This window comes from Berghia stephanieae, chromosome 3 (assembly GCF_034508935.2).
Source record: "Berghia stephanieae isolate SIO BIC M18660-M18661 chromosome 3, UCSD_Bste_1.3, whole genome shotgun sequence".
In the NCBI taxonomy this organism is placed as follows: domain Eukaryota; kingdom Metazoa; phylum Mollusca; class Gastropoda; order Nudibranchia; family Aeolidiidae; genus Berghia; species Berghia stephanieae.
The window spans coordinates 71,257,286-71,274,090 of NC_088362.1; the positions used below are offsets into that span (position 1 = coordinate 71,257,286).

The 16,805-nt window shown below is 37.7% G+C and overlaps 1 protein-coding gene across 2 annotated transcripts in view; it reads right to left on the reverse strand.

The window, feature by feature from the left end:
- Positions 1-11,017: 11,017 nt before the first annotated feature.
- Positions 11,018-16,805, reverse strand: part of LOC144968375 (profilin-4-like) — a 69,940-nt gene continuing 64,152 nt past the window's right edge. For both annotated transcript variants that reach the window (XM_078906659.1, XM_078906658.1), the window contains 3 exons: positions 16,766-16,805; positions 12,652-12,757; positions 11,018-11,769 (listed from right to left, as the gene is read on the reverse strand). The exon at positions 16,766-16,805 is cut by the window's right edge and continues 95 nt beyond it. In XM_078906659.1, the coding sequence (XP_078762785.1) occupies positions 11,741-11,769; positions 12,652-12,757; positions 16,766-16,805 (175 nt within the window). In that variant the 3' untranslated portion in view covers positions 11,018-11,740. The remainder of the gene's footprint in view (positions 11,770-12,651; positions 12,758-16,765) is intronic.

A 16,805-nucleotide genomic window follows, 5' to 3' on the forward strand; every position in this document is an offset into this window, starting at 1 on the left:
AAGCCTCTTGAATATTATTATAATCAACTAATGTCAATATGTTATAGCGACTCCACTTGCTACTATTTACACACTATTCACAACAATAAAATAATGGAAAGGGCCATTTGAAAATCGAAAACGTCCAATATAAATATTTATCTGAACAAGTGTGTTTGAAAGGTCCCGGACAAAGTATGAAAGATAAATACATTTTAAAAAAATCATCTCAAAAAATCACTCTACCTTGACTGGGGATCGAACCTCGGACCTTCTGATTACCGGCCAGATGAACTACCATTACAGATGCTCCCAATAGTTGGGACAATTTTAATTGTTGTACCTGTATTGCGGGTGGTTGGATGGGAGCATCAACCTTGAATCATATACCTATGATGTTCGCATGGGTGTACGATCCGATAGTGATGTCGTTTCTTCTTCTCTTTACTTGCCTATCCTGTTTCTTTGGTTTGTGATTGTTTTTTTGACAGGGGATATTTTTTTTTCTGTAAATCTTCTGCCTGTTTGTTCTTGGTTATTTATAATTTAGCTTATGATATCTTTAGGTTATGATTTTGATTTACATTTGTACTATTTTTGTTAGATTGCTTGTTTTTTTTTTTTGTTTCAGCGGTCTCTCATATAACCTCAATTGTGTTGGAAGAGACCTAAAGCAACAAACAAACAAAAAAAGTACCTGTATTCTTCACAAGGATACGCGTTTACGACGTGAACCCTCGCTTGCATCACAAAGCACAAACATTGAACATGAGAGGACGAGGACGAAGATATTTGAGTTGCTCCAACTTTATTTAATTTTTCTTAATATAAATATTGGAAAAGGCTTCAACAGCCGTGACGTCACTTCCCTCGTAATGACGCATAGTAACTTAGTAACTGGTTCTAATCTATCGGAACAATGGCGGACGCCCTTATTAAATACTTCTCCGACAAGCATAAAAGTGTATCTAGAGGAGAGAAACATTATAAATCTGATCTTGTTTTGACTATTATACATTCTGATCACATGATGTTTCATAAAGTTCTAGCCAGCTCGACGAATAAAAAGGACCGATTTTCTTTATTTAGAACCAAGCTGCTCGTTGCTGGGCGGACGTGACATCAGACTATTGAATACCAGTGTTAATATTTGTCAAATTCTTTCCATTCTACATGATTTTAAGTGTGATTTGACTGAGTGGGACTTTTGACCTCCGGTAGTGGGCAGGAGGTCACTTGCTGTGTCTTCTATCCCACTGTATCTGTTTTCTGAGTTGGTTTCTGTCTGTCTTGGAATGGGATTGCTTGGTTTTGCTCTGGCCCTTGCCGAAGTCCTTGGCTGAGAGGGAAACAGTCAAATGCATAGTGTTAGTTTGGGGAGGTGATATTTTTTCCTTGTACGTCATCTCTCTGGTATTTTTGTTTTGAACATTTCTTGTAAACCTTTGCGTGTGTTCGTCTCAGTGCGATCCTGTGTAGGTGTCTGTATGACACTTTTAGGTGATCTCAAACTAAGTACATTGATGGTATGCTCTTGGAATCTATATCTGTTCTCTATATAAACAAATTCCCCTTGTCTTAATTTTTCTTGGGTAATAATGGTCTTAATGGTAATTCTAGAACTGTTTGACTCTCATTTTTTTCTATTTTACTTGCGCGGATATGACCTGTGTCCGCCGTACAACCCATAAAACAGAAAACAAACAAAAACATGTGTGATTTGAGATGATGCAGTAAATGCTACTGCATTTAGTGCTAATTGCTGTGATGATGATAATAATGATGGCAATGATGATAATAAATAATAATAATAATAATAATAATAATAATAATAATAATAATAATAATAATAATAATAATAATAATAATAATAATAATAAGAAGAAGAAGAAGAAGAAGAAGAAGAAGACGAAGATGATGATGATGATGATGCGGATGACGGCGGTGTTGTAAGTGACAATAATGATGATCGCTTATTTTTATCAAAAGCCCAGTAGTCATCTGACATTATAGTCCTGTTACGAAGTTATAATTGACGAGCTTCCCAACCAAATGGTAGCAAACAATGCTAATGTGATAGACCTCGACTCCTCATAGCGTATACGTTAAATGCTTTAACTTTGCACTTTTTAGTTAAAGCGATTGAGCACATGTAATGTAAGCAGTTTAGTCTTCTTTTTAAGAATTTTAATAGAGGCAAGCTTATTTTTTTCATTTAAAAGACGTACAGCAATTTAAAAATCTCTCTTTTTGATGAGACGAATGGCTTTCCATACATCAGTTTCCTTCGATTGTGGCGTAGTTTTCGTACGGGAAAATACAAAAGAATGAACGACTAACCTGGTGTTTTCGAAATTGATTGTTTACATTCAGCGTTGATTTGAGGATTCAGACAAGGTAAGAATTGACTATTTTTAATTTTTATAGTCTCCAATGTTAAAAAAAGCGTGGAAACTGATGTAAAAGTGCATAACTGCACGCATACCGTCTAGATCTAGATCTAGATCCAGGCGCGGTGATTATACATAGACGTGTCGGTGTATAATCAACAACGATCATACCCAGACGCGTTGGTGTATAACCAACGGTGGTTATACACAGACCCACCTATGTATAACGACAGCGAGAGCTGAATCTAGCGCGAGATCTAGGGCGGACGTTATATAGAGTTATATAGATCAAGATTAGCATTTGTTCTATCTTATTACAAATAGTTTATCTAATTGAAATTGCAGTCTGGGATTGTTGTTTGACTGAATTATGTTCATCGTTAAAAATTACCTAAGATAGCGAACAAGAGGAGAAAAATGGTGGCGAATGGGTGATGCAATCCATACTAAACAATGCTGATTACACTAGATCTATTTTTCTTTTGGTTTTCTTTCTTCCTGAAGGCATGAAACGATCATTTTGTCACATCCGTCACCCTGAAGTGGCAGGTGAGAGTTCATCGACTAAAAAAGAGACTTGTATTGTTTGGACTAATTGTGTAATATGCCAAAAGAAGACCAGCGAAAGACTTACTTCGCCAGCTGACACCAAGCATGGAGGAGCTGGTTATGAATATGTGGCCAAATATTTACAAGAATTTTATAAAATCGGTCAAACATTTTCAGAAATTGATGTTTGTAAACTAGGTGAAGAATGGAATCTCGGTCAAATATTCCGTGAGAATAGAGCAGTCTAGCATAAGAGTTGTAGAGATTGAATAAGTGCCAGGAATTTAGAGAGAGCAAAAAAGAAAATACCATCAGAAGAAGTTGGGCCGCCCAGTCCTGGTAAAACAAGAAAAATTTCACGTATGCTGGACCCTGTATCCTGTTTCTTTTGTGGAGATTCTGCAGGGAATGATATATTGCACAAAGTCTCGACAATGCAATTGGATGAAAAAGTAAGAAAGGGAGCCACGATACTAAAAGACCAAAATCTTTTGAAAAGATTGGCACCCGGAGATATGATTGCGACAGATTCAGTTTACCATAACAAATGTCTGCAAGCATTTTACAGACGGGTCAAACAAGAAAAGGAAGAAACCAAACGTCATAGCCAAAGTTCAAGCTCTGAAAATGAAGAGATTCTTAGAGGGATTGCATTTGCCGAGTTAGTCTCGTATATACAGAGCTTTGAAATTGATGAATCAACAGCTCCCGTTTTCCACCTGCCAGACCTTTTGCACTTATACAAATCTAGATTAGTTTCTCTTGGAGTTTCCAGTACATATACGCATTCAACCAGATTTAGACAAAAACTTCTCGACGCTTGCCCAATGCTTCAAGAATGTGGAAATCAACAAGGTAAAAAAACAAAATTGATTTTCAAAAGGGACGTTGAAGATGCGTTTCATAAAGCCGTTGACCATGATTCTGAAGCTCTTCTTATGGCTCAAGTTTCAAAAATAATCAGAAGAGAAATGAGAAAAAGTCAGCAATCGTTCACGGGTACATTTGAAAAGTGTATTCAAGAAAATTCAGTCCCACCAGTCATGTATGCTTAAAGATGGGAGGCAAAACCAGGAAGCAGAACACAGGGGTAAAAACCAGGCTGCATTGACTTTGTCTCAGCTGATGATTTTCAACAGCAGACATCACATGAGCAATAACGATTCTCAGCCCAAAAAGCGACGTCACATAAGAAGGAAAGAAACGCCTGTTCCTATATACATTGGTTTGAAGATGCATGCTGAAACTCGGAAGAAGCAGCTTGTAGACACTCTTTATGACCTAGGCTTGTCGATTTCTTATGACAGAGTTATGAGTATTTCAACTGATGTTAGCAATACAATCTGCAAAAAGTTTGAGACAGAAGGTGTGGTTGTTCCTCCTGGACTGGTACCAAATGTGTTTACAGTTGGAATGGTTGACAACATTGACCACAACCCCAGTTCAACCACGGCGTCTGTATCGTTTCATGGAACTAGTCTGTCATTAGCACAACAACCTACATTACATGAAGACAGCGCTAAAGAGTTTCAAATCAACCCACAAGTTCAGGGAAAGAGATGTGTAATGCCTCTTCCACGCTATTACAAACTCGTCACTCAGGTTGAAAGAAAGAAAGAACTTTCGATCCCAGCTTCCATGTCTCATTGTAAGTTAGAAATGAGAACATCTGATGGTAACATCACACAACGAAAATGGCTAGAACAAGTTCATTCTGTAGTTTCCCCAGAATCACCATCGTCAAATTTAACCCAAAGCAGTAGTGAACCATGTGAGCCTCAAATTGAACCCGAAATTCAGGACACATCTAGTCACAGCAAAGAGTCAGGACTACCTTCTTCAAATGGCTCATCTCTGCCACTCTCATGGGAGCGTTCCATGCATCTTGCCATACCCATAAACAAGACAAACAGGCAAACATAGCCTTATTACCTCTTTTGAAGGACAGTGCTCATTCTCCATCACTGATCAAACATGCAATGTGTACAATAAAGAGATGTACTGAACATCTTAATCCAGGACAGATACCCGTGATTGCCATGGATCAACCACTTTTTGCTCTTGCAAAAGAGATTCAGTGGTCTTTCCCACAACAGTTAGGAGAAGATTCCTTTGTAGTCTTACTCGGAGGACTTCATATTGAACTAGCCTTCCTCCGTCTTCTAGGCGACTGGTTACAAGGTAGCGGATGGACAAACATATTGGAATCGGCTGGAGTTGTCACAAGTGGTGTTGCAGATTCCTTCCTTAGAGTCACCCATGTTACCAGAACTCGATACGCCCACGAGATCACATCTGCAGCTCTTTATATATTGCACCAAACTGCCTTCAGAAACCGCAAAAATAAAGACCAAGATTTCAATGAGTGGTGCAAGATGGAAACGGAGAAGAAACCCATGTTCTCTTACTGGAATAAAGTTTTGCAACTTGAACTAAATTTGCTGCAGTTTGTTCAGTCCATCCGATCTGCAGATTTTAAAGAATATATGCAATCTCTTACTACATTGGTTCCTTGGTTCTTTGCTCTTGATCATGTTCATTATGCAAGGTGGGTTTCTGTACATTTACGTGACCTCTGTCAGCTAAGAATCAAACTTCCATCTGTACATCAAGCTTTCTCTCGTGGAGCATTTGTCATCAATAAGACTGGACGACCATTCTCTTCCATAGCCCTCGACCACGCAGACGAGCAGTGTAATGCCATGATTAAAGGAGATGGAGGCGCGATTGGGTTGCTTACCAATGCAAACGCTCTTCGTAGGTGGATGGTTGCAGGACCAGAAATCTCACGCCAAGTAAAGAGCTTTGAGGGAGATCTTATAGTACATGAGACACAGAGATCAGATATTCGGTACCACCATGAGCAGACACCTGCAGTGCAAAAGAAATTCAAATCGGATGTCCAATAGCTAATTGCTACGTTTAATGATGGTAGAAACCCATTTGAAGACGATAGTGATATTTTATACGCACTAGATACTAAAAATGTTACAGACACCTCATCAATACAAACGCTGAAAGACGTTACCAGAATTGGACAAGAAAACTATAATGCTTTTGTAAAAGAAAGACTGGTTGAAAGGAGTGTATCCATTTATTCCTCGATTTCGCGGAATAAACTGAAGATCTTTGAATGTAAAAAGACAACACAGAAGACTCCATTAAACCTTCTACGCAATGATTGTTCTTTGTTTCATCGCCTGCCAAATTCGTAAAGGTGATCTTGAAAATTTTTTTCGACATGAAAACAACCCATCTCCTCCATCACTGAGCAAAGATGGCGATATAAGATCAGGAACGAAATCAGACTTACTTCGGTGTCTTGAACGGTTGATCATATCTAATCCAGTAGATGATGAGGATAATGGCCTGGAGCACATCGGTGACAGTAATGAGCTTTTGCTCGAAGATGAACAAAGTTTTGATGTAGAGCAAATCTCTAGTTATTTGGATGATGACGAACCAATCATTGACAAATCATTAGCAGGTCCATCTAACATTGAGCAGATAGAAAATAACTCCACACAGTCATTTGGCACTTCCCCTAAAGAGGCAAAACTGCTTGATGGTGCATTTATTGTCCATCTGCTCTCCACTGATACAACGCGCACTTTTCAGGAATATGCAGATCGAATTTTCATTCCGTATATCATCAATCAACTGGAGTCAGTGCAAAGATTAGATGTGGTATGGGATCAATATGTTCCTGACAGTTTAAAATCGTCCACGCGACTGAAACGAGGACATGGACAACGCCGTAAAGTGACCCCAAAAGCTCCAATTCCATCAAATTGGGCAGGGTTCCTGCGAAACGATGCAAATAAAGAAGACCTGTTCCAATATTTGGCACAACAATTGATTTGCCTTGATACAGGGAGGAAAATAGTCGTCACAACTTATCAACAGAATGCCATCAGCAATTCAACCACAGCCAATGTGTCTGCAATTGATGATTGCAAACAAGAAGAAGCTGACACGCGGTTGTTTCTGCACGCCAAAGATTGCATTCAGCAAGGATGTAAGAAAATTTTTATAAGAACAGCGGATACTGACGTGGTTGTCCTCGCCATTCACTTTGCTGGGAAGCTAAAGGCTGAGGAGCTTTGGATTTTATTTGGCTCGGGAAAGCATTATCGTCATATTGCAGCACACAAAATAGCAGCCAGACTTCCAGCAGACCGCGTTGACGCACTGCCGATCTTCTATGCTCTAACGGGGTGTGACACTGTTTCTTTTTTTGCCTCAAAGGGAAAAATTACAGCATGGGCAACATGGGATGCTTTCAGTGATGTGACTCCTGCATTCCTTGAACTGGCTTCAACTAGAAAACCTACAGAAGCCTGCTTTAACATGATCGAAAAGTTCGTTGTTCTTCTGTATGAAAAGAATAGTACACTGGCAACAGTGAATCATGCACGCCAGCGGCTATTTGCACAGAAATGCAGAGCTATCGAAAATATTCCACCAACCTCAGATGCCCTGTATCAGCATGTTTTTCGGACAATATTTCAAGGAGGAATTGTTTGGGGAACATCGCTACAGAAAGACCCACCGACAGCCTTTCCCTCTGACTGGGGTTGGAAAAAAAATGAAGAAGGTGGTTGGAAACCTGTATGGACCACTTTACAACCCATAGAGGAGACATGCCTTGAACTCGTTCGTTGTGGATGTAAGAAAGGCTGCAAAACACGATGCAAGTGTGCCAGCGCCCTCCTTCCCTGCACAGCTCTTTGCCAATGTGGAGGAGACTGTAGCCAAGAATAACGGCCACATGTGAGTTTAATAAGCATAACATGAAATAAAGCCTCCCTTATGTATTACGTTAGGCTTCACCAGTCTTTTTGGCCCATGCTCGGCTTCTTGGGGTCACTTCAGGTGTAGATTACATCACTTCCTATGCCTCTAAAGCCTCTCTTATTTGTCACTATGTTCGTATCTAGGTTCTGAGAAAATCGGGCGATTTCCCTGTTTATTTTGCCCACTTCCGGTTTTAAAGGTTACTTCCGGTTTGATTACATCACTTTAGGTGCTTTGAAAGCCTTCCTTAAGTATAACTCACGGTTTTAATCACGTTTGCGGGTAATTAACGATTTCCCCGTCTTTTATGATTAACTTCATCTTTCAAGGGTTCACTTCCGGTTTATTGTTGTCACTTCCGGTACCACTATACTCTTTCCCTAGCTTTCGCTTCAAGTTAATGTCACCGTTGGGGGCAACCCGACGATTCCCTAGGTCTTGAGGACCGATTGAACAGTGGGTTCTGGCCGATGACGTCACTTGCGGCTTTATGACGTCACTTCCGGTTTTGTGATGTCACTTCCGGTCGATTTATGCTATTTCCCATGTCCCCCTCTAGGTCTGTGCCAATTTTTGTGCAAATCGGTCTAAGCGTTTGTATGCCATCGTTGAAAATAAACACACAAAGAGACAGACAGTAGCTGCTTATTATACAGATGTCATGACCTACTTCTAGTAGCGATTATTCCACAAATGATGACAATAAAGCTTGCCTCTATTTAAAAATGCATTCTATACAGTCCCCTGAGTGTTGTATAAAAGGGGTTTGCTTTAACTAAGAAGTGCATAGTTCCAGTGAAATTTATTGCTTAACGTACACACTACTCAGGGTTTATGAACCAGATAATGATTCGGAATCGCCAATGCTGTTCCAATTTCATGCTTCAGGCAAGTCAAACCGTCCCCTTCTCCAACCAACAGCTCGCTACTCCATATTATGGAGTTGCTTCAAATCAATGAATAAACACCAAATTGCTGTATTTTAATCGTGTACAGTTCCGGGTTCCACGAAACAATGCAAGCATTTTAAGAGCCTCACGATTTCATCAAACATTTCCCAAAGCAAATAACAGTGACGTGTGCAAACAAATAAAATTAAAAAAGAAAGCAACCCCACCCCAAAAATAAAAACTCAACTATAAATGTAATAAATAAAAAAAAAACAACAAAATATATACAGCCCCCAAAGACAAAAACAATATATATATATATAGTCTTGAAAGAAAGGAAACAGAACACTTCTTTATCATGGTTGGATCTTGAATGAGAAATTGTTAGTTTTTAGTCAAAGCTCAACATAATATGGTATGACAAACTTCTTGTCAGTAATTATAATTACATACTATAATGGGAATGATGATGATGATGATGATGATGATGATGATGATGATAATAATGGTGATGATGATGGTGATGACGATGGTGATGACGATGTTCATATTCCTCTCTCTCTCTCTCCCTCTCTCTCTCTCTCTCTCTCTCTCTCTCTCTCTCTCTCTCACACACACCACCCCTCCTGTATGTATGTATATTATAAATATAAAGGAGCAAATCAAAGACAACGACAATCTTATAAAATCTCTCTCTCTCTCTCTCTCTCTCTCTCTCTCTCTCTCTCTCTCTCTCTCTCTCTCTCTCTCTCTCTATATATATATATATATATATATATATATATATATATACATATATATATATATATATATATATATATATATATATATATATATATATATATATATATATATATATATATATATATATATATATACACACACTCTTTCTCTAGCTCTCTATTCTCACTTGATCACTCTCTCTCTCTCTCTCTATCCTTTTTATCGTTCCACTTTTATTCTTAGTTAGATTTATATTCAATAGCCATCAGAATTTATTATAAACCACAAAAACATTAAACATATCAGTGTTCACTTCAAACATTAAGTTTAAAAGAAAAGCTTAATAGAAAATTACTCTGAACAAAATTACACCAATATTTAAAAAAAAATCAAATATAAGTATAAAGATACAAATATATTAAGCTCTACAAAATTTCAACCTACCAAAAATGGATAAACTTGAAATTTCGTGTTGGTAGAAATAGAAAATAATCTTGTATCAAATGGCTATTGCTCTGCCATCCTCTGAAAAAAAGACATTTTTAATATTTTATAAAAAAAAAACAACAAAAACAAAAGAAAACACAAACAACCCCCCCCCAAAAAAAAAAAAAAAAAAAAAAAACCCAAAAAAAACCCCAAACAAACTCGAAGAAGACTTCCCCAGGTTTTAAAGTTTTGGAAAAGATGAGGCTCATTTTAATCGACCGATATTTATTGAAGGACGAGTTTTATGGCCAAAATTTTTGAAATTATGTATTTTTTTTCAGAGTGTGGCAGTGCTAAGGAGTGTAAATTAAGGAATACGTATGGTATAGGCAAAATAAAAAGAATGTTGAGCAGGCTGAGACTGTGGACCATATGAATAATATGTGAGACGAGGCAAATAAGGCGCTATTACTATTACATTTTCCACAAAGACAACACTGTTAGATACGTGGCACTTACTCTTTTTACGCCCAAGTAACGTATATTTCAATAGATTGATATTTGAAGGACGAGTTTTATGGCCAAAATTTTAGAAGTTATGTTTTTTTTTTCAGGAGTCTAAATTAAGATATACTGAAGCATGGGCAAAATATAATGAATGGTGAGCAGGCTGAGGCTTAAAAATATCGAGCAAAAACGAAGAAAACCAGAGCTTTTAATATTAAGCAATATCCACTAAATGTACCCAAAGTGCTTTACATGGGGACCAAGCCAGCAGCAATACTTATCATGTAGGGACAAGACATGACGCTTGTTAAGGCGCTGTTATAATTCTTTTTCGATACACACAACAATGTTACCCCGCAAGGTACTCGTTTTTTATATCTGAGTATAGATGGACAAAGTGAGAAAAGAGCCTATTTAATTTCAGGGAATCAACTTTGCGCCGCGAACAGCGACACAAAAATAATAGACCTACAAATCGCAAGTCGTGTGTCATAGCCATGAACCACTAGCTGTAGGACAATTTAAAAAAAAGGTATTTATGTATTTTTCTCCTGTCGTAGTAACTTTTATTCAAAACATAGGGTAAGATGTACATTTTTGTACAGATAATGACAGTCTAAGTTTAAGGCAGCGTGCCAGGAAAAAAAATACAAAACAAAACAAAAAATATATAAAACACTTGGCGCGACTCTTATGGCGACCCAAAAGGAGGGTTATCACTCTAAGAAATATGTAGCAGTAAAACTTTTTAAAAAAAAACGACAATAAAAATCAAGTAAATAAAATAAAAAACCCCAAACGAATGATTTTCATACACTCTGATCTGGCAGTTATCAGCGATACATCATATAAAGAACGTTAGAAATTGTTAGAAATTCGGGATGTGAGTGGGTCGGCACACTTGGTGGTCAAAATTGTTTTATCTCGTTTTCGTCACATGTGTATTGTAACAGTGGCAGATATATGTGTCAGTGCATGACATAATCAGTCGGAAGGTGAAAATTTTGGATTTGCATATTTTTGAATTTTCTGAAAGAATATGCTCTCCATAGCATTTAAATCTTTATTTGAAGTAAATCGGATGATTTTTCAAGAAGTTATGGTCAGATGTATTGGAACGGTATCCTGCAACTTTACTCAAATTTCCTACTGTTTCAACTTGACTAGCTATAAAAATATTTAGAAGTGAAATTAAGCTTTGATATTTATGGAAGATGTACAAAAGGGTTGATTTAACAAGGACTCATTTTTGAAGAAAAAAATGACATTCTAACTAAACTTGGCAAAATCTCAGTTCAAACCTTTTCACCATCCGACTGATTTTGTCATTCACTGTGACATATTTAGATTAACTATAAAAAGAGTTGATAAAATAGTGGGAATGTGTAGATGTGGAAAAATGAGTCAATCATATATTGCGTATATTATAATAAACACGATCTGACCACGTGACGCTATATGGTTGTATGTCTCTTGTTATTTGCCTTTCTCCTTGAAGTAGTCCGCTGTGAAATAAACAAGAATAAACATAACGTTAAAACATGGCGCAAGGATGGGGCAATAAAAAATATAACGGAAAAAATATAATACAATAGAATCCTAAATCAAATCCCCGCATTCAGGAGTGTGAGCATTGTCCCTTAAATTTAAAAGGACTTGGATTTCTGAAAAAGCGCTTTGAGCACGTTTAGTGGATATTGCGCTATATTTTTATTCAGATCATGTTTACGAGAAAGACTCAATTTTCTTCATCGATTTCATTCCGGGACGATAATATAATGTGGTCAGTCGTCTCAAATCGGTATTATATTTGGAGATCGTCGCCATCGTTAACTTATAGCCCGACACTTAGACCCACTAGGACTTATTTATATTTTGGCGTCATTTTATTTAGGTTTGTGAAACGCTTATTGAGTTGTCGTCAGTTAGTTGGTGCTCAAGAAAACAAGTGATCCTATTGGTTGGACTAATGAACCAACTCACAATTTGTATTATTTCGTGGCCAAAGACGTGTCTTTTGACGTAAGTTTTTGTAAGTGTTAGGCTATAAGTTTACCAAGGCTATGGGTAGATGCTACAAAAAGGGATTTGGACGTTTAAATGACCAGAAATGTGAATTTTTAGTATTTCCCACAAATTAAAAAAAAACACAACAAACAAAAACAGTATTCATCATTCTCAATAAGCCACGGTAGCCAACATAGAGGGTTATATATTATATATATTATGACCAAACTAATATTAATTTTGGAATTGTAAACTCAACTTCTCAACTTTTAGCATCTCTTAACCACCCCAGACAAAACACTATTTGTGGTGGACGGCAGATCGATGTGGTGCGCACAAGAGGTCACATTTTTAAACCAAATTATGTCCATCCAACTTACCTAGTTTTTCGACTGCTTCCACACAGACGCTAGGGAACATACTCTCTGTATAGGTGGCGATGATAAGTAGTGAGGTTGTTTTCACTAAGACTAGACCCCTCTTGTTCTGGAGTAGATATGGGTAAGAAGAAAAAAACACGGTCATTTCATTGTAACATAATAAAATACCGCCGCAAACTGACAAAACACGTTTTAAAAATATTTTGGCCAGAAAATGTTTACCTCAATCTTCGATCGATTATAATGTGATGACTCCAAACTCCTTGACAAGTCTTAATTCGGACACGATTGGAAGTCTCAGGTTTGAGATTTATGAACAAGTTGTGGATTATCTTAGTTCATCCGTATTCGAAGCAAAACTATTCTGGCCAAAATGAAACAAAGGTGTTTAGTCAGTTTACTGCCGAGTTGAATGCGATAAACTCGCAAAATCTCCTAGTGAAAGCAGAATAATATAGAATATTGTCCCACTCATCCTTCATTAACATTAAAAACGAATTTTACCTTGAATGCCTTAAGCATTAGATGCAGGAATTGCATTTATCAGATTTATTTTCCCCTTATATTGGATATTGAGGAAAGTTGAATTGAGTATAGTATATAACTGAACTTGAATCTAATTTATGAATGGATAATGAGAAGGGTGTGTATGATTCTTCATGTCATCACTAACGACGATTCGGATAAATATGCAGACCCATCTATCATATATATTCGACGTGGTTTTCATTTATTTTGCATTTACCGAGCCTTTCTATTTGATTGATATGAAAGTAAAAAATTAAAAACAATATTAACCACTTGTTTACTTCTCCAAGTGTATTTTTAAAAACATAGAATAAATCCATCGACGGTAATTTCGTTTACTTATCGGTGAGTCTGTGAGATGAGATTTGGATAAAATCAAGATTTCAAGAAATCAAGAATAAAATTCTGGTATAAACCACGTGTTTTGCAGAGGAACAAGACGACAAACTTCCCTCTTCATAATATCCCATAATATGTTCTCGTTGGATTTATGTAAGGACTGACTGTGGCCACACCATTGTCTAAAATGATTAATCTCTTTAAAATGTATGAGTAATTTAAACCATGTGCGATGATCCATTTTCATTCAAAAAATCTGTTGCGTTGAACAACATGAACAACGTGTAACAAGGGATGTTTTTAGTCTTCCATAGTCACCCTCCAAAATACCACAGAACCATATCCCCTGTTTCTGATCCGAATGATGTTTCTTGATGAAAATGTTCACCCTTTTTTCTGAAACAAATGTTTCATTAGCTGAATCAGTCTCAAACTTTGACTCGTCAGAAAAGAAGACCGAAGTCACATTGTTCATGAGGCCACCGAACATGTTTAGGTGCCCAATTAAAACGGTTTGTCCTGCGCAAATCTGTAAATAAACGTCTTATTCCAATAGATAGCACCCGGCGTCTAATAATGAATCAGCTAATACAAGACTCTCCAGCTGTTCAAACAAACGAGTTAAAAGGATTTACTTGGTGTCGTTGCACATCACCGACATCTTCTATGGTTGTTTTCTTTGGACTACCAGTTCCTCATTTAATTTGTCCTCGGCTCGACAAGATTCATTTACTCCATGATTAATTTGTAAATAGCATTTCATGATATTATACGAAACCTAAGTGAAATACTGCAATAGACACCCCAGCATGTACATTATGTCCAATCAAACGAGCACGTTCCTCAAGACTCACGTCTTGGCATGATTTTAGTTGGCGACGGTGTACTCACTAAGCATTAAGTGGGAAAAAACAGTAAAAACAGCTCTTGATATTGCTGATATTTTATCGAAGCATGCGGCGTGCCACATTTGTTTCAGTTTGGTTATTGAATGTGTAAAGTGGTTTAAAATCAAATCATTTAAGGGCCTTCAGTTTCCTCTGGCATTGCTTTCCCTAGAATTAATATTTACCTCCGCACATTTTTGTATTGTCGAAATTTCGCTTTTTCAAATAAGTATTGGATCTTTTGATTTAATGTAAAGCCATGGAAAATGATTCAATGAATAGACAATAAATTAACATATATAGAAGATATAAGAAGATATAAAGGAGGTACTAGACGTCTATGTGTGAGCTTACTTTTGCACATGATTATATTTCTATGTAAAAAATCCCGCATGCCAAGGGGTAGATTACTAGAAAGTTTCTTTATTCATTTCCATTGGTCAATGTGTTTGAAGCGTCTGATTCATGGCAAGCTATAATGCCATACATTATAGTGGAGCAGGCACTTATGTTGGTAACATCAAGATATGAAGTGAGTAGAAAAGTGCCAGAAGACAATAGAGAATAAAAAATTTTTTCGCGGCGGTGGTGGGGTTTGAACCTGCGACCTTATTGGTACGACAACTCCGCCTGGCAGGTGAGAGCGTGGCTCTACCGTGTGAGCTATCCACGAACACAAAAATATTCGTTTCAAACCCAAGTCATTTCTAGATCCCTCTCCCACCCACTTCTTGAGACCGCCGATTCGTTCGCACACCAACATCGCGAAGTAATTTTGACCAGCAGTTAAGCTTAATAGCCAATGTGTGGAGAATATTGGCTATTAAGCTTAACTGCTGGTCAAAATTACTTCGCGATGGTGGTGTGCGAACGAATCGGCGGTCTCAAGAAGTGGGTGAGAGAGGGATCTAGAAATGACTTGGGGGTTTGAAACGAATATTTTTGTGTTCGTGGATAGCTCACACGGTAGAGCCACGCTCTCACCTGCCAGGCGGAGTTGTCGTACCAATAAGGTCGCAGGTTCAAACCCCACCACCGCCGCAAAAATTTTTTATTCTCTATTGTCTTCTGGCACTTTTCTACTCACTTCATATCTTGTTGTTACCAACATAAGTGCCTGCTCCACTCACTTTTCTGAATTAAAATTCACCCCATACACCGGAGCATACTCAATGTCTCAATCGTTTCTATGTTATATGTTTGTGTGGAGAATATTGGCTATTAAGCTTAACTGCTGGTCAAAATTACTTCGCGATGGTGGTGTGCGAACGAATCGGCGGTCTCAAGAAGTGGGTGAGAGAGGGATCTAGAAATGACTTGGGTTTGAAACGAATATTTTTGTGTTCGTGGATAGCTCACACGGTAGAGCCACGCTCTCACCTGCCAGGCGGAGTTGTCGTACCAATAAGGTCGCAGGTTCAAACCCCACCACCGCCGCGAAAAATTTTTATTCTCTATTGTCTTCTGGCACTTTTCTACTCACTCATATCTTGTTGTTACCAACATAAGTGCCTGCTCCACTCACTTTTCTGAATTAAAATTCACCCCATACACCGGAGCATACTCAATGTCTCAATCGTTTCTATGTTATATGTTTGTGTGGAGAATATTGGCTATTAAGCTTAACTGCTGGTCAAAATTACTTCGCGATGGTGGTGTGCGAACGAATCGGCGGTCTCAAGAAGTGGGTGAGAGAGGGATCTAGAAATGACTCGGGTTTGAAACGAATATTTTTGTGTTCGTGGATAGCTCACACGGTAGAGCCACGCTCTCACCTGCCAGGCGGAGTTGTCGTACCAATAAGGTCGCAGGTTCAAACCCCACCACCGCCGCGAAAAAGTTTTATTCTCTATTGTCTACTCACTTCATATCTTGTTCATACATTATAGTGCACTCCGCTTTGATGTCGAGTTGTCGTCTTTAAAGTTATGAACAATGATGTACATACAAAGGGAATAGAACAAAAATAATGAGCATTTTCGAAGACTGATAACGAGAGAGAGAGAGAGAGAGAGAGAGAGAGAGAGAGAGAGAGAGAGAATGACAGAAAGACAGACAGAGAGAATGACAGACAGATAGATAGATAGATAGATAGATAGATAGATAGATAGATAGATAGATAGATAGAGAGAAATGTGTGAGAGGGATAGAGAACTGTATTCAAATTAAAAACAAAACACAAAAAATAAAAAACAGCAACAAAAACAAAACAAAACAAAAACCCAGAACAAAAAAAAACACACACACACAAACACACACACACACACACACACACACACAAAAACAACAAAAAACAAATAAACAAACACAATCACACACATAAAGAAACGTACAAAACGAAAACAAGAAAACATACTTACACATTTAGCATATATAGAATTTTTGTCAGCACGGACACAT